This window comes from Canis lupus, chromosome 11, assembly GCF_011100685.1.
Source record: "Canis lupus familiaris isolate Mischka breed German Shepherd chromosome 11, alternate assembly UU_Cfam_GSD_1.0, whole genome shotgun sequence".
Lineage (NCBI taxonomy): Eukaryota > Metazoa > Chordata > Mammalia > Carnivora > Canidae > Canis > Canis lupus.
Window position 1 is genome coordinate 73,097,685 of NC_049232.1, and position 26,381 is coordinate 73,124,065.

The 26,381-nt window shown below is 53.2% G+C and overlaps 1 protein-coding gene across 4 annotated transcripts in view; it reads right to left on the reverse strand.

Annotated features, from left to right (window-relative positions):
• The window catches only part of BRINP1 (BMP/retinoic acid inducible neural specific 1), a 169,891-nt gene that overhangs the window by 61,239 nt on the left and 82,271 nt on the right, over positions 1-26,381 (reverse strand). For all 4 annotated transcript variants that reach the window (XM_038553236.1, XM_038553235.1, XM_038553237.1 and 1 more), the window contains one exon: positions 5,376-5,566. In XM_038553236.1, the coding sequence (XP_038409164.1) occupies positions 5,376-5,566 (191 nt within the window). The remainder of the gene's footprint in view (positions 1-5,375; positions 5,567-26,381) is intronic.

Sequence of the window (26,381 nt, forward strand, 5' to 3'; positions counted from 1 at the left end):
CGCTATGAGGTCAGGGAGGGTGTAAAAGGCTTTCCTCATTTCATAGTCATTGCCTCGCAAGACAGGGACTAGTATCACGTGCTTAGCAGATGATCGGAATATTTGTGGATGAATGGATACATAGTATAGGAAGTGATCCAACTCGACTGCGTTCATTGAGTGACACACCTGCTTTAAGTACTAGACTAAAATCTCCTGATGAGAAGATTTATCTTCATCAAAATTAACCTTTGGGTCCCACACACCTAGACGTGAGTCGAGAGGAAGACACTCATGTTTGCACTTTCCCATGAAGTCTCACTGGTAATGCAGGAGGACATGATCTTCCATCCTTCAGGATCCACAATGACCTAAATAGAGTTGGCTTAAAAATGACTTTAGATACAATTAAGACAATGAATTCCAGGAGGGTGCGTGATGGCCTGGTGGAGCAAGGACTCTACGGATTCATTTGTAATGTTCCCAATGCTTCACCAAGGTCAGAAGGAGAGATGTTCAGTTATCATGGGATGGATGAATGGATGGGCGAAGGGATGGGTGAATGGAGAGGTGAACGTATGGGCAAACAGACAGGTGAACAGATGGGTGAATGGATGGGTGAACAGATGGGTGAACAGATGGGCGAATGGATGGATGAATGGATGGGTGATCAGATGAGCAAACGGATGAGCAAATGGATGAATGAATGGATGGGAAAATGAATGAGTGAATAGATGGATGAATGGAGGGGCAAACGGATGGGTGAATGGATGGACAAACGGATGGGTGAACGGATGGGCGAACGGATGAGCAAATGGATGGATGAACAGATGGGTGAATGGATGGGTGAACAGATGGATAAATGGATGGACGAATGGATGGGTGAACAGATGGATAAATGGATAGACGAATGGATGGGTGAACAGATGGATAAATGGATGGACGAATGGATGGGTGATCGGATAAGCAAATGGATGAGCAAATGGATGGGCAAATGGATGAGTGAATAGATGGATGAATGGAGGGGCAAAGGGATGGGTGAACAGATAGGTGAATGGATGGGCAAAGGGATGGTTGAATGGATGGGCGAACGGATGAGCAAATGGATGGATGAACAGATTGGTGAACGGATGGGCAAACAGATAGGTGAACAGATGAGTGAAAGGATGGATGAACAGATGGATGAACGGATGGGTGAATGGATGGGCGAATGGATGGATGAACGGATGGGTGATCAGATGAGCAAATGGATGAGTAAATGGATGAATGAATGGATGGGCAAATGGATGAGTGAATAGATGGATGAATGGAGGGATGAAGGGATGGGTGAACGGATAGGTGAATGGATGGGCAAAGGGATGGCTGAATGGATGGAAGAACGGATGGGTGAACAGATGGATGAATGGATGGATGAATGGATGGGTGAATGGATGGGCAAACGGATGGGTGAATGGAGGGGTGAACAGATGGGTGAACAGATGAATTAATGGAGGGGTGAAGGGATGGGTGGATGTATGGGTGAACAGATGGGTGAACGGATGGGCAAAGGGATGGGTGAACAGAGGGGTGAACAGATGGGTGAACTGATGGGTGAACCGATGGATGAATGGATGGCTAGATGGATAGATGATTGGATGGATAGATGAATAGATAGATGGACCAAGTGGTAAATTATTCAATATGTGAATCTACTAGATGTTAGAGCTACAAAGCAGAGGAAATAAATATTCCAAGTGTCAGCGCAGGCTCTCCATGGGGCTCACGAAAAGAGAAGGTGGAACAAGCACAGGTCCCTTCGGACTGAAAACTGGCAGAAGCAAGCCTTAGATCAAGAGGGGTTAATGGGCTTCTTGCTGCATTATTAAGACTTAATTTCTTGTTTATTAAGAGAATGTTCTGTTTAGAGTTGCTTTCCCATTTGGGCATTCCTGCAAATTGCCTCTTCACCCCACATAGGCCTTTCCTCCATCTCTGTCCTCCAGGGTATTCGCCTCACTGTCTGCACCACTTCTTTCAGAGGCGAACAGAGTGGGACTCAGACACGCAGGGGATGGGGATGAGGTGGGAGTCGATTCTTTTACCTGGTGAGTGTAGAAGGGATACTGCTCCAGGATAGGGGGAGGGGTGCCGGATTTGGGGCCTCTGAGGCATCCCCCATCCCTTCCTTCGGTGTTTGACTTTATTCTCAACCTTTCTCTCAGCCCGGGGCAGCTTTCTCAAAACACAGGGTGGGGGAATAATGAATTTACACACAAACGTACACAAGTACAAACACACCAGCCCTCGTGCATAAAAAGACATTCATGTAATTTCCACATATGCACAACATGTGCAGCCTGACACACACACACACACACACACAATCGTACATCATATCTATATGCATGAGTCCAGTGGGTGTGCACGTGTGCACTGCATACGCATGTACACACTCTGCGAACGGATGAACTGACGTCCGGTCTAGGCGGGCGTCGCACATCTGTCTGTGCAGGGAGGCATGTACTCCCAGGCAGGCCGACCTCATCATACATACGCATCACACAGAATGGCCGGGCTCCGAGCTCTTTCCCTCAGAGGGACAGGGGAAATGGCCGTCCCTCTATCCCTGCATGTCATTCCAAACCCATAATTTCTCCCCTTACCGCCTCCTGTGAGAAGAATCATTTGCATCCAGTACATATGGGGTCTAAGCAATTTCACAAAAACACTTGAGGAGCCCCCGGAAATGGCAGGTGTCGGCCCTCCCGCCAGCTGCATTTCCTCTTTCTCGCTGCCCTTCCTTCCTCTTCCCTCTCCCTCAGGAGCCAAATAAATGCATTTACTTGTTCTCCATGTGACAGTTTAGGATCATCTTCTGTTGTCGGAGCACGCCCTCAGGAACGCACCTGACACCTCGAACAGCTCATCAGAGCGTTTCTTCTAAATGAACATGCTGTTCTTAGGAAAAATTACATTGAATAGCATTTTCTGCACCTTCTTGCATTTAGGCAGGACCACGGACACCCAGACAGGAAAGTGAATTGCTCAATGTCTCCTATTCACCTAGTGAGTGGTAGCAACCGGCCGGAATCCCAAACCCCCAAGCTCCTTAGCCCCATGAAATTATAATAATTATCGTACGAATAATAAAACACCTCCAATGGTAACAACAATCTGTTTGGTGCCAAACACTGGGCTCAGCACCTTTAATGCCTCATTTTATTTAAGTGTCATGACGTGCATGTCTATTTATGAAAGAGGAAACCAAGACCTGGAGTAGGTGACACAACACTGGAGACAGGACTAGAACCAACTCCAGAGCCCACCCTTCCGTTCACTATAATTTACCCCTTCCCTGCCCTCCCTTTGCATGAGGAGGCTCCTAAGGAACATTTTTCCATGATTGAGCAAGTAAAAACATGACGTAGGAAGGACCTCATGCAGTGTCTGGCACCCTGTGCTCAGACGACAGTAAATCTTTTCCCCTTCCTGCTCCCCACTCCCCAACGTTGAGGATTGGGGGAACATTAAGGGCTTGCTGTCCAACACTGGAACTCAATCCAAGGCTTTGCATATTTTAAAATGTTGTGCTGTAAAAACAGAAGAGGAACAAGGCTCTGTGAATAATTCACCACTCTGCCTTGGAGAAATTAAAAATATATTTCACAGCCAAAGAAAGGTCTTTGCTATTTGGTATTTCCAGGGACTCGGACAGAATGCAGCTTCTAATTGAAGAATGGAATATATATATATATATATATATATATATATATATATATTTATTTATTTATTTATTGAAATGAAATGGAAGGTGGAGAAGTCCAAAGAGAAGGGGTACAGGTTAATGAAATGCTCAGTCCAGAAGTGATTTAGTTTTCACTTTACAATAGAATATAATTTATACTACATGATTTAACATTCAAAGTCCTGCTTAACTTTATGTTTGATTAGCAACAGGAGACAAATACACACTGGTTGGTTGATTTGGGAGTGGGTGGGTCGGGGGGCGGGGCAGTGAATGAGTTGGTTAAAGGGACACTGATGTTGAGTTAAAACAAAACAAAACAAAACAAAATGCAGGCTTTGTGGACAAAAAAAAAAAAAAAGGAAAAGAAAAAAAAACGAAGTTAAAGACTTGGAGTAAACTGTGTTGTGTTGTGTTGTGTTTTTAATTTAAATAAACAGAACAAAGCCCAAACCAAAAGAAACCTTGGCTCTGTGGCTTGCTAATCACACGTCTTCTGACTTCTGGCTTTTCCTCTGCTGGACAAGGGAGATCATTTGACTCCACTTGCAGATTTTAAGGACTACGGGCAAACAATAAATGCCGGCTTTTCTTATTGTGAGGACACATGAGTGTGCCCGACCGATTTCTCCTCCAACATTGCCCACATTGTCAGATTCCTAAACCTGGGCTTCCTCAAATGTACACTGCGTGCTCAGCCTGGAAAGCACTGCCACCTTCCTGGGGCCTCCTGCCCAGCTCAGGAGGGCTGTGTCCTCTGGCGTCTAGGCTCGTGGGGCTCACCCCTCCTCTGAAGGACGAGATGGGATGTTATGATCCAACCTCAGTCCACCCCCCTGCCTCCGTCCATACTCCAGCCTGGTTTAGCGGGCTAGGGCCCAATCTCAATCCCAACCTAGCAGCTGTGAGTGGGAGGAGGCGCGGTGCCCCACCACCGAAGAGCCTGTCTCCACATTTAGTGGACCTGGTCACTGGGGCAGCAAACCAATGTCCAAAGTGTTGAAGCTCACAATGTAAAGTGAAGCACAGAGGCAAGCACCATAAGTGTCAAAATACACTCGTTTCTACCAAATCCCCCCTTACAAAAACGTATTTCCTTGTTTTCTTCTCTCAGTCTCTCCTTACTCCCCTAAAGATTGGATGGACTTGCTGGGCAAGAATGCGTAAGGCCAAGCAGGATGGAGCAATTAGTCAGCTTTCCTATTAACCTACTCCGAACCCACATAAAATACAAACAATACCCTTACTTGTAAAATGATGACCTCAAGTTATCAGTCCCTCAAGCAGACTTAAGTAAACAAAGGCAATCCTCTAAACAGCATCTGAAGCTTAATTATTTCCCCAGATTAGACCACGTTCCAAGGGAACTAATACAATAATCAGATTAAGCATCCCTGACGAATTGAGCTAATTCCAAGGTGAAGCCACAAAAGTTAGTACTTCCACAAAAGTTAGTAAACTCAGGTTAGACTGAGTCCCAGAGACTGGAATCAAGTGCTCGGACGTGACCACAACAACCAAGACAACTTGGCTTACCTGGCAATATGTGCTTTGGAGTGACATTCAAAGGAGGAGATGCTGGTGTGGCTTTGATCCTCGGCCACCCCGCCCTCCCCTCCAACCCAGGCCCAAAGGCATGATAAGGCTCTGGCCCCAGTGGCTGCCAACCTACCTCCCAAGGTGGCAGAGATGAGGAGGTGGGTGCCGTACTTTTTGATGATGGTATCAATGAACTGCTGAGTGGTGGGTCTCCTGCCAAGCAGGCGGATGCTCCTTTGAAACTCTGGCATGAGGGGCACTGGGTGACGGACCAGGTCTCTCCTCTCGATGGCTGTGTTCCTCACCTTCCAACGGGCAAACTCCCTGGATAAGAAAGATGAGAAAAATGCCTTAACTTACCACTTCTAAGCCCAAGGCAAAGTTCAGCCAACCATCCCACCTGGGCATCTTTCCACAAGGTAAGAGGGTGACAACAATTGTTTTTAATATGTGTCAAGTGATACTTAGATCGGGAGCCCTCTATTCTCTTCAGCCAACAAATATATACCGAGCACTGTTCTCACTACTGGGACATGGTAGTGAGCCAGGCAGACACACTCACACTCTCATGTTGCTCACAGAGCTTAAAAGTCATTGTTGCCCAGCTGCTTATGCACCTCTCTCACTAGACGGGGAATGATACCAGAGATGGAATCTTCCCAGGTACGCGGTGCCTGTTACCCTGGTAGGAAGCTTACGGATGCCAGCTGGATGAATAAGCACATGAGTACATGGAAGGATGGAAGGGTGGGAGGATGGAAAATGGAAGGAAGGAAGGAAGGAAAATGGAAGGTAGGAAGGAAGGAAGGAAGGAAGGAAGGAAGGAAGGAAGGAAGGATTTGGAGTGAAGGGCGAAGGGAGATGGCAGAAGAGGCATGCAAGGAAGGAAGGAAGGGCAAGGAGGAGGAAGATGAAGGAAGAAGTTCAGTGGTTTTGTAATTCATCTTTCGGGAGGCGCTTGACGATTGGAGGCTGGAAGGGAGGAAGGAAGATGGAGCCTCGGGAGGAAGGACGGATGGAAGAAGGCTTGATGGATGGACTTCCCCTGGGACTTTCTCTTAGGCGATTCAGAAGGAAAGAAGGCTTCCTTCTTTTCTTCCTTCTTTCTGTCGCTTCCTTTTTCCTTCTTCCCTTCTTTGGACTTTTCATTTCCGGTGAATGGGCCCTGGAAAGATGGAAGGAAGGAAAGGAGGAAGGATGGAAGGAAAGATGTATGGAAGGATGGATGGGAGGATGGAAAGGAGGAAGGAAAGGAGGAAGAGAGGATGGAAGGGAGGATAGAAGGATGGAATGGAGGATGGAAATATGGAAGGAAGAGAAGGAAGGAAGGAAGGAAGGAAGGAAGGAAGGAAGGAAGGAAGGAAGGAAGGGAGGGAGGGAGGGAGGGAGGGAGGAAGGGAGGGAGAAAAAGAAGGAGGATGGAAGGGAGGAAGGATGGAGGGAGAAGGAGCAGAGGAAGGCTGTTCACCAGGAGTCCTGGGCCCACAGCCCTCAGACAATCCGGAAACCAGCTAATTAGCCCAGAGCTGAGTGCTGCGCAGACTCTAAGAGGCACCCGGTGAGCATTTACCGTCGGAAGAAATCAAGCTACAAGGCGAAGACCCTGTGGGAGAATTTCCCTTCCCCGTCCACTCAGGGTGAAGACCGTGGGCTGGGAGCCCAGCTCGGCCTCCGTGCATCCTGCAGGCCATGTGGCGCCGTCCTGGGCAGGCCTGGCATCTCCTGATCGAGGAAATCCTGTCAGTCCCTCCTCCTCCTCCTCCTCCTCCTCCTCCTCCTCCTCCTCCTCCTCCTCTTCCTCAGTGCGCAGGTCACAGAATGGTGACACCTTGCAAGCTGCCAGGTCCCCATGGCCGTGACCAAGCAGTGGGCTCTGGGCCTCACGAATCCCCAGACGTGGAGACCCTTACAGGCTCGTGGGCCGCGCAGCAGGAGCGTGCCCCAAACGCGAGGAGAACCCCGTGGGCCCCGACAGGCCGCTGTCGCTTGGCTGCCATCTGTCCCCCCAGGGATGAAGCTCCTCCTGGAGCAACCAGCCCCCCGCCGGCCTGGGTGCCAAGGCCCCGGACTGGCAGCGGGGGAGCTCGGTGGATGGGCCGCGGGAGGCAGGGGCACGACGGCAGGTGGCCCCGGATGGGCCCCAAGGTCCCGCTGGGGAGTCTGACCCCGACGCCCGGGACAGGGCTTCTGGAGAAAACGCCTCGGAGCTGGAATAGGGTCAGGGTCCGTGGCCCCGTGGGGAGCCTGTGCCCGTCAGTCCTGCCGCCGGCGAGGCCAGGCCGTCAGAGCTGCACTCGGGTCAGCGCTGCACTCACCAGGCCACGGGTGGCGGGGGACGCTGCTGGGGATGCTGCCGGGGACTCGGGGTGGCGGGCATGACAAGCCGGGCCCTGCGTGTCGTGCGTCTGCAGGCCACAGGCAGAAACAGGGCGGGGGTGAGGTCTGGGAGGTGCCGAGCAGGAGGGGAGCTTGAGGAAGGTCTCCTGGGCCGACCAGACGGAGCCAGAGGGGCAGGGAGGGACGCGCCAGCCAGCGGAGGACACATGAGCGGTGCCCTCGGAACCCACACCTTGGCCTGCCCCGCCCTGGGCCACCAAGGCCACTGCTTGAGCGTGGGCAGCCCGGGACCCAGCGGCTTGCGCCCAGCGGGTGGGACACGGAGGGATAGTGCTCCCTCCGGGGTGGGTCGCGGCGCACTGCGACTTGGGCTTTCTGTCTCTGTGTCTCTGTGTCTCTGTGTCTCTCTGCCGGGGTGGGAGATGCCCTGCGGAGGGACCATGTAGCCAGGAGCCCGGGGAGGCCTCGGCCGGCAGCCTCGGAGGAGGAGGGACCTCAGAGGACCCGAGTCCCAGCCACGCAGGGGGAGGGGGAAGGCGGCCCACCCGGGGGGCCTGGGGCCCGCGAGCCACCGCCTGCGAGGGGAGGGCACCGCCGGCCCAAGGGGCCCCATCCGCAGGAACTGCCTCAGTTAGTCGTGCTGCTTGGAGCCGCGCGATGGGGCAACGCGCTCCTGGGCCCGAGATGACCCACAGGAGGCCAGGGGGGCGCCAGACGCCTCGGAGCTCACCCCCGCCGCCGCTTACAGGACCACATACACATCACGGGATTACATGTGTGCGCGGAAAACACGCAGACGTCAGGATAACAGACAGATGTGTGACCACTCGGATCTAGGACTTAGGACCTTGGGTGACATCGTTTGTTCGTGTGCCTGTGACTACGTGCCTCACACTAAGCCGCGGTTACACACACGGATTTTAGGTAACGTGTCAGAGGTCACACAGCTTAGTGAGCAGCAATGCTGGGGGCTGGGGGGTGCAGGAGGGCAGGGGGTGGGGCTGGGAGAGGTGAGGGGCTGGAGGGTGCAGGAGGGCAGGGGGTGGGGCTGGGGGGTGCAGGAGGGCGGGGGGAGGTGAGGAGTGGGGGGTGCAGGAGAGCAGGGGGTGGGGGCCCGTTGGGGGTAAGGGCCAGGGGCGCACACTGAGGATGAGGCTGGTGAGAAAATCCTCAGGCCAAGGCTGCAGGACTCCTCCCAGTGCTGTCCTCCTCAGCAGCCCTCTGCTCCCCTGCACTCACGCACACCCATGCACACACTCACGCACACGTGCACATGCACACATGGAGGACAAGGGCCTGTGGCAGGTGCTGGGCCCCGGGAAGGAAGCTGATGGCATCTGGTGCTCCCCAGCCCGGCTCGCCGGGGCCCAAGAAACCCTGAATCAGCCCCCACCTTGCCCCGGCTGAGCTGTACCTTCGGGAAGGCGTTTGCTCCCAGGGCGCCAGGGGAAGTGGGGGGGGGGGGGGTTCGGGGCCCTGCCATCATCCCCCTGCTCGAGCCCTAGGAAGCGCTCTGGCTCTGGGGTCACAGGGAGGACCCGGCGATGGGCAGCCCGGACCCTCCTGACGTCCCCGAGGAGAGGGACCGGGCCATGCCCCGCACCGGGCGCAGAGGGCAACCGAAGGTGCCCAGGAAGCTCTTCGTCAACCGCAACGGGGTGGCTGTGGCAGCTGCAGGCTGCCCTTGGCGTTCTCCTCTCGTTATTACTTGCGGGCGCCGACTCCCAGTGAGGTTCCAACTGCATAAAGTGCTTCCTTTTGTTTCCTCCCCTATGAGATGGAAGCTCAGTTTCCGGTCCCCGGGTTGCGAGGGGGCACCGTGGAGGTGCCGGGCCCAGGGAGGTGCTGGCCGCGTAGGCGTCTCCTCCAGCGTCTTCGAGGTGATGGGGGCCTCCCTGCCCTCTGCAGAAGCCGAGGGTCGCTTTACTCTTTAGAAGGTGTGTCTTGCAGCTTGTGGTTTGCTTTTGAAGTCGGTTCCCTGACCAGCTGGGACTCCGGACCCCGAGATCGAGATCTGAGCCGAGACCAGAAGTGTGGGTGCCTGACTGAGGAGGCACCCAGGCGCCCTTTGTTGCTTGCTTGTTTACCCGAATCTGATGTCGTAGCAGAAAGACTTGGAGGTGGTTTTCGAACACACATACCGTATAGACTTAGAAATACAGAAAAAACGGAAAACTAAGGGGAAAAATATGTTATTTTGAAGTCCGGCTTGAATTCGCTCGGGAGCTTAACTCCGCAATGGCCTCATGACCCGGTGGAGCCGGGCTGCACAGGTCTCCGAGCTTCCCTGCAGCCGAAGGAAGGAAGGAACCTCAGCCAAGAGCCATCGTGCTGACGAGATAATAGGGCAGCTGTCCAAAGCTGTGGAAGAAACACGATCTCCAGAGGCTACGGGAGACCCAAGCACCTCCCACGGTGGCTGCTAAGGAGATGGGGTGCAGTCCATGCGGGCCGCGGAGCGCGTGCCCCGGGGAAGTGGCCCGGGGAGCAAGTCCGCGAGGCCCAAGCCCGCTACAGTCTACACGCGGGGCTGTCTGGGGTTTTGGCTCCGTCCTGGGGTGCGGGTCAGTGTCTAGACACTGTGCCCCCGATAAATGTTTGTGGGTGGGATGACTGGTTACGCTGTTCACTCCTGGGGGACTGATCCCATTGGTTGTATTAATTAACGGTTGGGAAGTGGATTGCAAACAAGCCCCCAGGTGGGGTGTCTGGGTGGTGGGGCTGGAGGGACGGGGCGGCTGTTAGCAGCAGGTTGTCCCCAGGGAGCAGCGAGCAGAGCAGACTGCGGAGGGGGAGGAGGAGGAGGAGGAGGAGGAGGAGGAGGAGGAGGAGGAGGAGGAGGAGGAGGAGGAAGAGGAGAGGCACTGACCCGGGACAGGGTGGGGAGGGCGAGCGGCCTTCGTGGCCTTTGCAGCCTTTGCATCCTGCTGCTCCCCAGCGGCTCAGGGAAGGGGAACCCGGGGGCTAATGCGAAATGGAAATGATGCAGCTCACGAGCGAGGGTGTCCGAGACAGTCCCCAGCGGCCTCCATGCCCCGAACGGAAGCAGGGGGCAGCGGGGGAACTGGGGAGCTTGGGTGCCTCTCCCGGGGCAACTTGGGGCCAGGCGGAGGACGGGGGAGGAGGGGGGAGGAGCAGAAAAAAGTCTGAAAACATCACTGGGAAGAGCTTCACTCTAATGACCAGACACCGACTCAGCTGTGCAGATAGAAGAATCCTTCTTGCCCGTGCCCGGCCGCCTTCCTGCTCCCGAGGGCGCATTGGCTGGAGGGGGAGGGGTGCCACTCTTGCTGCCCCAGCAGCCCAGGAACCGCTCCGAGTGCTCTTCTGGGATAAGGTTTCGAGAAACCAGGAGAAGCTTGTCCTTGGGATGGGGCTACAGGCCTCTCACCGAGCAGAAACTCGAGAGCGAAGAATAGACCCCTAACTCTGGGGAACGAACAAGGGGTGGGGGGGGGTTACCGGGTGACGGGCACGGAGGGGGGCACTTGGCAGATGAGCACTGGGAGTTACTATATGTTGGCAAATTGAACTCCAATAAAAAAAATATTAAAAAAAAGAAACATAACAAGCACACCAGGAATGGCGCAAATTGTTTTTTAAAAAATAAATGGAACCACTTCCTGAAAAGCAAGTGGGGTACTTCATGGAACCCCGTTACCGAGGGCCGGGGCGCGGTGGGGGGATGGGGATTCACCGGCTTTATGCTCTCCAGGCGCGTCGCCTATTTCCTGAGCTGCCCTCGACCGCCGGAGCCATCTCGCCTGCCGAAACATCCCCAAACCTCACAACAGAACGGCTTTGGGAGCCACCGACCAGGGATATTCCTGTCATTTCCCAAATGTGGCAAATAAAGGACAAGAGGGAAAGGATGTGCCCAAAGCCACACACCACTGGTGGCGGGAGAGACGCAAATCTGGGGTCTGCGATCTCAGAACCAGGGTCTTCTATCCTGACCCACGGCCCGGACGCATCGCCTCCACTGTGTGGGGTCTCGAGGGCTCTCGGTCCCTTACAAAGCTGTCACCCTACACCTCATCCTTCCAACGACCCGGAGGAGGGACAGTACTGCCTGCACCCCGGCGAGTCGGGGAGGTCGAGGCCCAGGACGGGGACCCGGGGCCACACCGCACACCCGTGCTGGGACAGAAAGGCCGGAGGCACGATTCTCTGCCTGGGTCCTCCCTCCCCCGCCCAATGTGGGGTCACCAGGCCAGGGGGAAGCTGTGGCACAGCGGGACGCGACACGGGAGCTCAGGCAGGAGCGAGCCACTCATTCCACTGGGCACCAGCACGGGGCCACGCAGCGGGCCCCTCCGGTAAGGAGCACAGGCCCGGGCGCCAAGCCCTGGCTTGGGGTGAGCACGCGGCCATCCGCCAGCCGGGGGGTCCTCTGCAAGCCCCCCCGCCTCTCGGGGCTCGGCCGGGGCCACAGGAATCCGAGGACTTACCTCGCAGGGCTGCTGGGGAGATTCGGCATAATGAACGCAATTAATCTGGCGGTAGTAGCTACTCAATAAATGTTAGCTATTCATCCTTTGGCGAGGCATTCAAAAAGGGGAGTTTGTCGCATAACACATAACTTTTAATGGATATTTTAAATGATCTTAATATGCTCACGGGCTCCAGGGATTATACAAACCGCATATAAATAAAATATTTAAAATTCTGTTTACTCAATTTGTCTCTCTGCTTATTTCCAAAGCATCTATTGTGAAAGCATGACTCATAACTAAATATAGATTAATAAAAGTTGGGAGCAGCAATTATTCTCCAATTATCATAAATCCCATTAAACATTGCAATTATACGAATTTTCTCTTTCAGTCCACAAAATCTGAGAGCTCCAAGGGCCCACAGAGGATGTCTTCGTGTACGGCCTTCAATCCGTGGATGGAAACGTGGAGAGCCTGAGAGGGGAGATCATTTTCCCAGGGACACACAGCTGGGAATAGCGGAGACCTTCAAATCCAGGTCTTGCACAGCCAGACCTCTGCTCACATCCTCCAGGTCACGGTGCAGATTTTTACGGGAAAAAAAAAAAAAAAAAGAAAGAGAAAGAAACGAAAAACAACGACCAACCTCCCCGGCAAGTAATGCTGCATTTAATTGCCAATTGCCAGTTCAGATATTTTGGTGTCAGCAAGCCCGACGCCATCCCAGAGCCTTGCCCAGACCCACATGCCCAGCGAGGTCCTTCTTTTGTTTCCCTATAGAGGAAGCTTCCCTTTTCCGTCCTTATTTTAACCTGGTTGAGAAATACCCTTCGCTCCTCCTCATTCAGCACACGTTCACCGAGGTTCTGGCTCCACGTCAAGCACTGGGGATGAACCGAGTCCTCAAAAAAGGGTTTCGCTCACGGGCCAGCAAACTGTGACCCACAGACCGAAGCTGTCGCACTGCCTGTTTTGTGACTAAAATTTTATCGGAACACGGCGACGGCCACTCGTTTGTGAAACGTCTGTGGCTGCTTTCAGACAACGGGGACGGAAGTGAGTCGTCGCAACAGAGACCCCGGGGCCGCGAAGGTATTTACTGCGGGCCTTTGCAGGAGAAGTTGGCTGACCCGGATTTAACCCATCCATTTGGCCGTCGAGTAGCACATTTTTTAAGGAAATAATCAAGGAGGCCGGATCAAAGATTTATAGATTGAGCTGCTCCAAACAGATCAGTAAATTCTCTGTGTGTGTGTGTGTGTGTGTGTGTGTGTGTGGTGCATGCATCTATGTGTGTGTTTGACAAGATTCCCTTACCCTAAAAATACTTTTAGACTCCCAGGGCCAAAGCAAATTAGAAAACAAGGATGTTTTCTCACACACCCTGCTTGGAGCGCCACTAGACCTAAACAACAAAGTCATTATTTAAATACAAATTAGAGGGAACTGATTTTTTCTTTTTAATGCCCAGATTACACCTGAGTTATGAAAATAAACGTTTAAAGTGGAATTTACGATTTGACGCGTGAACAAGGTAACTGACTTGCGATATGCAATGATGAAAACGATAAACAGGCCCTCCGGGAGGGTCGCAGACAGGCCCACAGGACCCGCCGGGGAGGCAGGCCCACCGCGGGCGGCTCCAGGGTTGGAAGCCAAGCACGTGCAAGCCTGTGCAGACACGGCCCCCGGCGGGCCCCGCTCGGCTTCCTGGGTCCTGCTCTCCCACTTACTCGTCTGTGCCTCGCTTCTCTCCCTCTCTCTCTGTCTCTTGTTCATGCTCTCTCAAATAAATAAAATCTTTAAAAAAATGAGTGGGAAATATCAGAAAGGGAGACAGAACATGAGAGACTCCTAACTCTGGGAAACAAACTAGGGGTGGTGGAAGGGGAGGAGAGCAGGGGTGGGGGTGACTGGGTGACGGGCACTGACTGGGGCACTTGACGGGATGAGCACTGGGTGTTATTCTGTATGTTGGCAAATTGAACACCAATAAAAAATAAATTTATAAAAAAAAAAAAAGAAAAAAAAAGAGCCATGGCTCCGAGGGCTCTAACTTGCAGACGCAGGACTGACAGCAGGATAAAGCCCCGCGCGGTGCAGAATCAGGGAGGCCCCGCGGAGACCTGGTTGACAGAGAGGCTGAGAGGAGGGACTCAGAAGGCCCGGGCACCTGGGGAGTGCTCTACCTACGGAGGGGGCTCAGGGCGGGAGGGCGGTGTGTTTGGGAGGTTAGGAAAGGCCCTGAGACTCCTGATGCTCTCACACAAGCCCCCAGATGACAGTTGCTGGATGCAAAGACATTACAGACTCAGTGGTTTTGGGTTTTGTTTCAGCTTCGAGGTAGTTGGATGACACGTCGAAACACAATGGGGGGGCCTTGGGGGGCTCAGGCCGTGACCCCGGGGTCCCGGGATCGAGTCCCACATCGGGCTCCCTGTAGGGAGCCTGCCTCTCCCTCTGCCTGTGTCCCTGCCTCTCTTTATCTCTCATGGATAAATAAAGAAAATCTTAAAAAAATAAAAAAATAAAACCCGCACACACACATACTGAGGGAGGCCAAACCCCTGGTCTCTCGCACAGTTAACCCTACATAGACTCTAAATTTCAATTGTGCTCTTTTCCTCTAAAGCACATCACATGACGCTCCAGCTCTTTCTTGATGTCCCCACACAAGCAACTCCCAAAGGTTATTTCCAACGGCGGCTCCGATGCAGTCCTCGCCCACCCCTGCGCAAGCTGACCCGCATCTTCTAGGAGAGCCACCCGCCCCCCGCCAGCCCCGGCCCCGGTCCCCAGGCGGACGCCTACCTACCCGCACCCACACTCAGCCGTGGGTGACAGCTGTTTTCCGGCACGGGACACGCGCGGCTCTCCAGCTCCCTGTGCCTGAGCCTAAGGAACGTGGACCACCTAACGCGGACCAGGAGCTCGCGGGAACACTTACACACCAGCTGGGATGTGGTTACGACCATCCCCGTTCTACAGAACAGAAAATGCAAAAACCTCCATCAGGGCTCAATGTTACGTGCACGCCAGATGGGACTCACGCCTTCCACCCCGACTCTGTCGCACAAGCTGACCACCCTACTGTGGCACTGGGGCCTGTGAATGGATAGACGCTGTTCCTAAACCACCCTGCCTTTCTGGGCCCCCCTTGCCTTTTCAGCACGGGGCTGCGATCGTTGGGCCCCCTTACAGGCCGGCACTGGGTCCAGAGGAACAGGCGCTGGGTTTCGAGCCAAGGCCCCATAAATCGACTCTGTACCACAGCAAGCCGGGCCAGCATAGATAATGATGACTTCTTTTCAGATTTCACTTTCCTCATGTGTCAAAAGGACAGCTGGGCTGGATTTGCGGCCTCCCAATTTTCGTTTGGGCATGAAATGTTTGCTTCATTAATTCATTGTTTCCAATAAGTTTCTGTTGCTTTGTTTGGGAACATCGGCCAGGATTCCTATTTTAGGTGCTGCGGCTACTGCAGAAGTGAACAAACGACAGGGACCAAGAACTTGCATTTTTCTGGAGAAAACACAGAGGACAATATTCCAATAAATCTGTCGCCAAATAGGTTATATGAGAACTCTGGGGACGGGATGGTTGCAGAACCCCGAGTCTCTCCTCTCCGCCCTGCCCTTCGGCCTACGCCCAATTTGAAGACTCTCAGACTCAGATTTTATTGGTGCTTTGTGAAGTGAGGCCCATAGGCCACCTACATCAGAATTGGGTGGGAATCCACGTTAAGATCCAGAAACAAGGGGCACCTGGGTGGCTCAGTAGGTTAAGTGTCTAACTCCTGATGTCGGCTCAAGGTCAGGATCTCAGGGTCACGTGTTCAAGCCCCAGGGTGGGGAGTGTCTGGAGATCTTTCCCGCTCCTCCTCTCTCCCCCTCTGCCCCTCCCACTCATGCACGCTCTCTCGCTCTCCAATAAATAAGATCTTCTTTAAAAAATACAGAAACAGGGGATCCCTGGGTGGCGCAGCAGTTTGGCGCCTGCCTTTGGCCCAGGGCACCATCCTGGAGACCCGGGATCGAATCCCATGTCGGGCTCCCAGTGCATGGAGCCTGCTTCTCCCTCTGCCTGTGTCTCTGCCTCTCTCTCTCTCTCTCTCTCTCTCTATCATAAATAAATAAAAATCAAAAAAAATTTTAAAAAAATACAGAAACAAACAAATAAATAAATAATAAATAAATAAATAAATAAATAAATAAATAAATAAATAAAAATAAAAAAATAAAAAATACAGAAACAAGAGCTCACTTAAACCCAGCAAGTCAGAGTCTCTGCCTTGGCCCTTTTTTTAAAAAAAAAAGATTTTATTAATTTATTCACGAGACACAGAGAGGCAGAGTGAGAAGCAGGCTCCATGCAGGGAGCCCAACATGGGACTCGATCCCAGGACCCCGGGGTCACGGCCTGAGCGAAGGGTGGATGCTCAACCATGGAGCCCCCCCCTCCAGGGGCCTCCCCGCCTTTGCCTTTTTAACAAACTCCTGGGTGACCCTTCTAGAGTAAAACAGGGAACCCCAGGACTGAGGGCCCTCTGAGGCCTCCCCCACCTTGGACTACCTCCTGTTCCATTCCCTTCTGGTAATCTGCTCTCCGATGTACTGGGGCCTCGGCCAGAAAGTGACTTCTACAAGAAGTCCCCTAGGCCAGTGAACCCGGCTGGCAGTGATGTACTCGTAGGATCACTTTACCGTCATCCCCTCCACTAGACGGTAACTTCCATGGGGCAGAAAGCGTATCTATTTTGTTCAGCTCTAGCATATTCCTGGAACTTACAAAGTACCCAATAAATAATTCTTAAATAAGTCAAGGCGGTATGAGTGAGTTTATGAATGGATCTCTTCCTTCCAGCACCGAGAAGCTCCTGTTCTTAGGCACCCCCCGTGATCAGACCGGTTCACTGCCAACACTTCACCCCTGGAGTCTGGCAAGGTACCTGAGGACCCTTTTCCAAATTGTCCAAGTCACGGTGACTTCCTGTTTCTATTTATGACCGCAGCCTGTCCCACGCGGAGGCAGAGGCGGCGATGTAAGCCTCAGAAGTGGGGGATTTTGGAATTAGTCCTTGACACCTCCGTGCCCTCATGTTCCCATTGCCCAATCGGTAGCACGATTAATAAGTCCAGAGAAAGGACTCTTGAGGTTAAAAAAAAACAAGATTCTCAGCCAAGACCCACGAGGGCGCCAATGCCACCCACCTGGTTCCCCTGCTTCTGCTTGACAGCCCTACAATTCTTCCACGTATTACAGCCAGAACTATCTTCTCGAACTGCGGGTTGGCTCGTGCCACCGCCTCCACTCTGTTGGGAAGCTGTCAATGAGTCCCCGCCGTCTACAGAATACACAGGAAAGTCTCTGGATTCCCATTCAAGATGCCTCATGACCAGAGTTAGACTCCTGGCACCGGAGGAGCCCCCGGAGGAGCCCCCCTCCCCCTCCTCCCCGTTACTCAACTGCAGATGTACCTGCGCCGGGGCCCGTTCATGCCGAGCACCGCCCACCCTCACCTCCCCCTACGGTCCTGTGAACACTCAGAGGCCAAGCACTGCCTAAGATGCAGCCCAGACCTCTGAATCCTGAGGGCATCGCCTTGCACGGCCGGTCCTGCCTACTTACTTTGCCAGCCTCCCCTGGACTCCCAATCTGCTCCCGGCCCGGCCAAGTGGACAGGCTTATCCTTTATTAAGTTCCATCAAAAAAAATGATAATAAGTTCCATCAAATATACAAGCCCGCTCTGGCCTCCAGGCATCCTTACTCATCAATAGCACTTTGTCCTTCTCCAATCAACGCGTATCACCTTGTACCAAAATTGCCTGTTTATGTCTTTCTGTCTCTGTTACACGATGTGTTCTGCACGAGGAGGGTGGACGGGAGAGCTGAGAGTAGATGAGAAACGACAGAGAGACCATTGGGAGAGGGACCCCAGGGAGGGGGAGCAGGGGCCACATGAAGCAGCCCGAGGGGACCACCGCGGGACTCTGGATCCTGTATAAGTGACATGAAAGCCACCGGAGGGATCTGAGGAGCATGACGGAATAGGAGTCGGGCTTCCGGAGGATCGGCCCGGCTGCTTTGTGAGGAAGAGCCAGAGGTGGGGGGTGACACAGCTGGAAGCCCGGATGTCACTAGGTGGCCACTGCAGCGGTCCGGATGATGCTGACGGTGGCCTGGAGGAGGCTGCAACCGGTCGGGTTGGCGAGAATAGCGGAGATGCATTTTGTAAGTGAACTATGGAGTCTGTGGGTGGAGGGTGCAAAAGGGAGGTGAGAATCCCAGACGCTTCTGGCATGGGGTACAGATAAGTGGGTCAGATGAAAATGGGACTGCTGGTGGAGGAACACATTTGAAAGGAGAACCCAAGAATTCAGACTTTGATATGACACATTAAAGAAGGCTATTAAATAGCTGGGTGGAGGCGTCGGGGGGCCCCGGGGGAGGGGTCCGGGCTGGGGCTATAAAAGCGAATCATCAGGATAGATCCTGTAAAGCCACTAGAGAAAATAAAGGACAGAAGTCATCGAAATGTGGGCATCGATACAGAAGAGCTGCGAGGACTGAGAGCCCGGAAAAGACAAGGGTCCAGCCAAGGCACTGAGAAGGTGAGCCACGTGAACAAAGAAAGCGTCTTAATTAACCCAAAATGAAGACCTCCCCACCGCAGTTTCTATGAACGGACTGCTTACCTGTCTACCGTCCTCCTCCCGGGCCTTGGCCTTCCATGCCTTCGTGGCCTGCAGGGGACCCGCATCCCCGCATCTCTGCTGTGCTGCCCCCTTAGGGTCCGAAGCTCTGGCACCAATCTCTGGCCGCCACACTTCCCTAGCCCCCAACCCATCACCCAATTTTCATTTACGTATGGCAATCCAGTCACTGTCTGCAGGTCCCCCATCCATTTGCTTACACCCTATTATCTTTCTGGCCCCCGCCCACTTCCCCAGCACAGCACCAACCCCAGAACACGGGCACCACTGCAGTCATTGGACAGCTCACTGCAAGAGCCCATGCCCTGCGCCAGCACTTAGTAGGCGCTCGGCAACTGTGTGTCGAAGGCATGAGAGGATTCACCTGTCCAAATCCCATCCATCAAGGCCGAAATAAAATCCTATTTCATTTATGGAGCTTTCCCTAACTCTTCCCTTAAAGCAAAATGTGAGAGTTACTGAAATTTAGGAGAGAGAGGACAGGCCTGGAAATAAGGTCCGAATGGGGTTCAGGTGCTGACTCTGCCTCCGATCAGCCCCATGGCTTTGCACCAGTCACGCAGAGTCTCGGGGCTTGTTTCCTACATAGTAAAGGTCCCCCCTCCCCCCCCATGAGTTTCCTTTTGGAGAAGACGTATGTAAAGGGCTGGCCACGTAGACCGTAGACGTGCCCATAAAGGGATCTTATCCTATAATCATTATCCTTCCCTCCTCTGCATTCCCAAAGCAGGCACCCGGACCTCTCGTGACCCTGAATTAGATTTTTTTTTTTTTTTTTACAGGTGGGCTTTGTCCTCATCAAACACTGCGCAATCATCAACGCCGGTTCAGCTCCGGATGCAGTGACTTGCAATTTCTAGATTCCTTGTAAATGCTCGTGAGATGATTCACCCTCCCCTTCCTCCGGGGCATGAAGCACTTGTAGCCCGAGTGCCTTCCACTTCATTTTTACTGGTGTCTTATCCCCTCCAGTGCTTGCATTGGGATCGTGGGAGTTTGCTCACGCCATTCCCTGCTGGTCACTCTTACTTCATTATTTCTATTCTTTTTTTTTTTCCTTCCCTTTTTCCTCCCTCCTCCTTTTAAGCTAACATTTATACAGTGCCTTCCAGTTTGCAAAGCACATTTCAAATACCTGAGTTTAATCCTCAAAGCTGCCCTACGTGTAGAGAGTTTTATTTACTCCATTTTTTAAGTATAGAAATAAAGCTCCAAGGGCGATCGGACTTGTCCGAGGCCACAGAGCCAACAAGAGCCGGGCCAGGAGGGCCAGGGGACTCCAGGTACACGTGACCTTGAACTCTGCTCTCTCTACTTTGTCACACCACTCACTCACGCATGCAGTCATTGCATGCGTCGTTGATTCGTTCATGCATACGCCCAGCAAGTATTTAGTAAGAACCAGACGCTCGTCTAAGCTCGAGATATGTCTGAGCACGAATCATCCACAGATCCTTCCCTTACAAAGCTTCTTTTCTAGCAGGAGGCCTTAAAAAAATTGTTTTAAGGGAGGAAAATAAGAAGGGATCCATACCATGGAAACAAGGAATGGGAGAGCAGGGCAAGGGTGACCGGAGTGATGGCAGAAGGGGGTGCAATCCCCAAGAGGACGATCAAGATAGGTGTCCCTGAGAAAAGACCAGAAGCAGAGGGAGCGCAGGCTCTTGTGTGTCGACGCCTGGCAGAGGAGCTTTCCAAGCAGAGGCTACAGTGGAAGAGCTGGCGAGGGAGGGGCAGGGAGTGGGAGGAGGTAACGTCAGAGAGAAAACAGGGTTCTGGCCCCCTGAGACCTTCCTGACCCCTGGGATGACGCCGGTTTTCACCATGAAATGAATGGGAGCCATCGCCGGGCACTGGGCTCAGTGGGTGACACGAGCTCTCAGCTCTCGTAGCTTTTGCAAAGCTCACTGTGCATTGAAAACGGAGGTGGGACAGCAGAAGCAGTGGGACTCCGCAGGAAGCTCCTGCATCACCCAGGAGAGAGGAGGGAGCCGACAGGAGAGCACCTGAGATGGGGTCCGACTCCGGATTTGTATTTTCAAAGTAGCACAAGTAGGCTTTCCTAGTGGATTAGAGGAGGGGGGCAGAGAGAACCAGGGGGATCAAGGAAGACAAAGGGTTTGGCTTAAGCAACTGGAAATGTCGATCTTCCCTCAACTGAGACGGGGAAGCGACGGGCAGGAGGGATGTGGCTGGCGACTGGGAGGGGCGGTCAGGAGTAGAGCTTTGGACATGACATGCGGACACTTCCACCGGGCAGCCGAGGGAGATGGCCATTGTGCAGCTGGATGTATAAATCTGGATTTGCGGAAAGAGATTTGGGTGGGAAATATATTTGAAGTCCTTCTATTCACTTTTTTTTTTTAAGATTATTTGAGAGAGAGAGAGAGAGAGAGAGAGCACTGAGGGAGAGGGAGAGAGAGGATCCCAAGCATGTCCATGCCCAGCGTAGAGCCCAATGTGGGGCTTGACCTCACCACCCTGAGATCATGACTTGAGCCAAAATCAAGCGTCTCATGCTCGGCGTGCTGAGCCATCCAGGCTCCCATCTATACTCATTTTCAAAAGTGATCTGAGTGAAGATCTGTTCAACCAACCAATATTTGTCTACCACTCACTAAAAACTGAGCCAGAGGGCAGCCCGGGTGGCTCAGCGGGTTAGCACCTGCCTTCAGCCCAGGGCATGATCCTGGAGACCCGGGATCGAGTCCCACATCGGGCTCCCTGCATGGAGCCTGCTTCTCCCTCTGCCTGTGTCTCTGCCTCTCTCTCTGTGTCTCTCATGAATAAATAAGTAAAATCTTTAAAAAAAAAAAGAAAAAAAACTGAGCCAGAAACTGGTGCTGCTGATACAGCTGGGAGAAATGGACCCAGCCTGCGGCCTGTGGCGTGTACAGTCTATCAGGAAGACAGAGTAAGCACAAGAAACAAATAATTATAATAAACTACATTACAGTACGGCGGGGTCTTTGCTGGGGGACGCACAGCGGGGTAATGGGATTTACGTAGCTGTGGCTCCTGACCTAATCTAGAGGATCTCCTGAAGGCTTCCTGGAGGAGGGGAGATGTAAACTCCTAGCTGAAGAGATGTTTAGCCACAGGCAGAGGAGGGAGAGGGGTATTTTAGGAAGAGGGAAGAGCCCAGAGGTGAGAGAGATCGTGATGTATCTGAGGGAATAAGAAAAGTTTAGAGGCAAGCAGGGGGATGTAGGGTGGAGGGCTGGGTGGACATGGCACAAGATGGTGCTAGAGCCATGGACACTGGGCCCATCACAAGGGACACTGAAAACATTTACGCTCAGGTTTCACCCTGGGGATAACGACGGAGCCGAGGAAGTCACAAACAGGGGAGTCACGTAAGGAGACCACCCATTTAGAGAAAGTTCCCTCCGGCTGCAGATTTCCCTGCAAAGAGATGCTGGCAAAAGGCTCCTGTTTGTCCCAGTTGGTGGAACAGAGTCTCCTAAAGCTACGAAGACCCCATTTACAGGGAGAGAGACAGGAAGGAAGCAGGGGTAGCTAAACATTAATGCTTTTCAAATCTAGGTAAAGAATCCAGGGTTGTTGATGTTCTTCTTCTTTCCTTTTTAAAAATATTTTGAATTTAAAAAAAAAATGTTTCAAAAGTATTTTTTTTCCCCAAATAAAAAGTCGGGGGGACGTTATTTTTTTAAAGATAAGTCTATATACTGCACTTCCAGGTGACATCTTGCTGGGGCGGCCGGTCTGGGACACTCACGTTGAATAGAGCGTGTGAATGGCCAATGCCGAGCTCATGAGAGCGGAGGGTGGCGGGGGTGGCTCCGGACACCACCTGCAAGTCCCGACAGGCCAGCCCCAAGGGGAAGGAAAGCCAGCTGCCGAGGCACAATGTGGTCATGGGGCAGCCCTCAGGGGACACGGGCTCGGTGTGTGTGGAACTGGCTACTTGCAGGCATTTCCTCCCCACGTTTCCTGCTCTTGCAACAAACGTGAAGGACCAGCTTCCCCCGCGGCCAATCTGGCCGCACAGGCCACACTGCAGGAGCAGCGCTTCTCCATCAAAGTGCTCCTGCCCCTCTCTCCATTCAATAACCCAGGGCAGTCCGTATTGACGTTATATTATGTTTATAGTAAGAATCCAAGTGCCCTGAGCTAACCCTAGCTGTGTAGGTCCTCTGTGCTCGGAGCTGGCTCTTAGGTCAGAGAACGCAGGCCGGGGGGAAAAGTGTGCACCATTTCCTGGGCCCCTCCAAAGGCGGGAGCTGAAATCACACCAGCAGCAGGGGCTTCGGGGCCCGAGCAGGGTCCTAGCAGCTGTCAGCACCCCCTGCCTGCTGGGTACAAACTCCAGAAATTTATAATCTACCTAAGGAGATTAAAAAAAAAAACAAAAAACTTAGAAAACAGAACCAATCCGGGATCCCATGTCTGGCTCTATCATCCAAGAGTTCTATCAACCTGGGCATGCTGTTTCTCCTCTCCGGGACTCAGTTTCCCCATCTACAAAATCAAAGGTTTGAAAAATACTTCCCCGTCGCTCCATGACAGCGATCTTGGTCAACACGTACTAGGATTCTGCGAGGCAAGTAGGAAGCAAGTAAGTGTGAACCCTGGGTGATTTTGTTTTTTTTTTTAAGATTTTATTTATTTATTTGAGAGGAGAGAGTGAGCATGAAAGGAGGGAGGGGCAGAGGGAGGGGGAGAAGCAGACTCTGCTCTAAAGCGGGGAGCCCGGCACGGGGCTTGGTCCCAGGACCCTGAGGCACAGGCAGATGCTTCACTGACTGTGCCCCCCCAGGGGCCCAAGCCTGGGTGATTCTTAATCTGAATGCAAAACGAGGCCACCAAAGTTCAGAGGGCAGATGGAAGGGCAGGGTTGGGCTGGGTTTTGGGGTGTTGAGGATCTGAGTGAGCAAAGAAGGGGGATTGAGGAATTCTGGGACGGGGGGACCTTGTGAGCAAGGGGTGGAGGCTGGATTGAAAACCGCAGGGGGAGGGATGGGAGGGGTCAACAGGCTTGCAGGCCCCGCACAATGGTCCACTGCATCCCCGCGGCCCTCGCCCTCGGGGCCGGCTTCCTGCAGGAACGCCCCCAGATCTGCGACAGCGGGGCTGCGTCTCCAGCTGAACCTGTTTTGATGACGATCTCCTTAGTTCTCGCTCCTATATGCCAATTGTCGGCCACCTCCTGGGAACCCTGTGCTTTAAATATCATCTCATTCAACTGTTCCAGCCAAAAGGCCAAGATGAAGATGCAAACATACCAGCCTCCGAGAGGTTATGTTACTTGCCCAAGGTCACCCAGCCCAGCCGGGCCGAATCTCTTGGCAACTTTTCCATCCTCCTCGGCCGCGCCTTACGCTCCTCCTGGAAGAAGAGCTCCCGAAGGACAGTCCCCTCCACCTGCGTCCTCTCAGGGCCCGACAGAGTCGAAACCGACTATCGAAATGCAGACTCGAACGGGCTGGTGTTGGACGCCCGCACACAGGCTGCAGCAGGAGCCCAAGGGGGCAGTGAATCCGCCTGGCAGTCTCACCCTACTGGGTCAATCACGTTCTGTGCATCCTGAGTCATTTCCCAGACTGCCCAGCCAAGGGAACCTCCCCGCACCCCCATTGCACCCCACCCGCCGGGCCTGTTCTCTAAATGGCAGGGGTTTCCCAGCCCAGGGAAATAGAAAGCACGTTACAGGGAAGGAAGGCGGAGGGAGAAGCCAGCCCTCCCTCTTCTGACCTTGAGTGACCCAGCCAGGGAAAGCAGGGCACTGGGATGTGAGGGCACAGGAGGGGGAGGCCAACTGTAGGAGGAAAAACCAAACGAAGGCCAGAGTGAAGCGGCTCCACCCCGGTGACTAAGAGAGATGTGACAGAGACCGCAGAGAACGTGGGGAGCCCTTGTGCTTCTGTCAATGGACGGAGCTGGGTGGGTCTGGATTCACGTCCCTGCACTGGGGCCCCCGACCCTGCTCCGGGAGACACCACGTGCAGAGTTGGAGGAACTCGCATTCCTTTCCCGGGCAAGCCTGGTGAGGTCCCTCCGGGTGTAGACTGGGACGGGGAGTCCCAGCCCCGCCCACCTCCCAGGGCAGCCCCGCGGCTCAAATGAGAAAACGGGCACAGGACCTAGTGCGTCCCCTTCTCCAAGCCAGGAACCTGGGGCTCAGAGAGGACTGTGACTCTGTTGGAATCATTAAGCATCAGGAGGTGGCTCGAAGTCACAGAGAGTAAATTTGGCAATTAATATGGACCATCTTGTAAATTGCATACGCGTGCACACGTGCACACGCACAACACACACGTGTGTGTATATATACTGTGTACGGTGATACATAAGCCGATATATGCACGTACACGTCCAGTACACGTGAATATGAAATCTACCCGCAGCTTACGTACGTACAAACACGCTTACGTAGCACAGACACACACATACGCTGTTCTACGTTACGTAATTATGCTATTTACTATTAACGATGACCCCGTGGGTTAAATCCTATCTCCATTTATATCTACGAGGGTTAGACAGGCAAGTGACTTGCCCAAACCAGAGCTGGGATTTGAACTCAGGTCTGTCTGACTGCACCACACCTTGGACTATCTCAGAACTCTATCTCTGATCACAGACGGTTGGAGGTCATACTGCGCATCAGAAAAGACAATTCTTCTCCTCTTTTAATCGGCGTTTCAGGCTCATGAAAGTCCAGCTGCACATGACCAGGACCCCTTCCAACCGGCGAGGAAGTTCTGCGGTTCGTCTGCGCCGAGTCACCTACTGAGTCCCTCGTTGGGGTGTGAACGTCGTCCCCACCGACCGTGAGCCTGCGCATTTAGGGTTCAGACCTCATTCCGTCCATGTCTGTCTGTCCCCGGTCATCCCAGGACCCCAAACACAGTCGCTGCTCATGAAGCACGTGCGAGCCCACAGCGCCGTGCAGGCAGCCCACTCTGACCAATTCAGGAGATGCCGAGGTGCTAGGAAGTGAGGTGGGCGAGGTTCTCGTGCACGGTCTTACCGAGACGGACCCTCCCAGACTCGTCCTGAGATGGACTCGCTGTAGGGGGGGGATCCCAGTGCAGCACACTGGGTGCTGGCGCCCAGGCCACCCCACCCGGAGCCCTTCCACATCCTCACGGGGACCCCGTCACCCGTGACACCTGCTGAGTTAGTGCCCTAGCGTTGGCTGGAGACGTTGCTCCTGCCCCAAGAGTCTCGGGGCACCTGCCGTTGATGGGCCGCTCGATGCCAGCAGGGGAGATGGGATCAGGGACTTCCCCTCCCCCTCCTGCACCCACCATTTCCCTTCACTGTTTCTTTGTCTCCTTCCTTCCTTCTTGCCCACCTCGCCTTCCCTACCGACTCCTTCTCTCTTCCTCTCTCACGCCTTCCCCTCTTGGCCGCCGGACAAGACAGCCTCACCGGAGGACTCATTTTCCTGAAATATCTAGAACAGTGATCTTAATTGGGTACTTTCCTGAACACATCCCAAACAAGGTCCATAAGTTTCCATCATAATATTTCCTAATGACAGTTCATATATGTTTAATTAGCCAAGCGATACGTGAATGCAGTTTCTTTGTTTTAAAAAAAAGGTTTTAATTATAGATAATCGCCGTTATCATGCTAAAAGCTTCCCGATTTTTCTTTTTACATTTACGTGTGTATAAATATA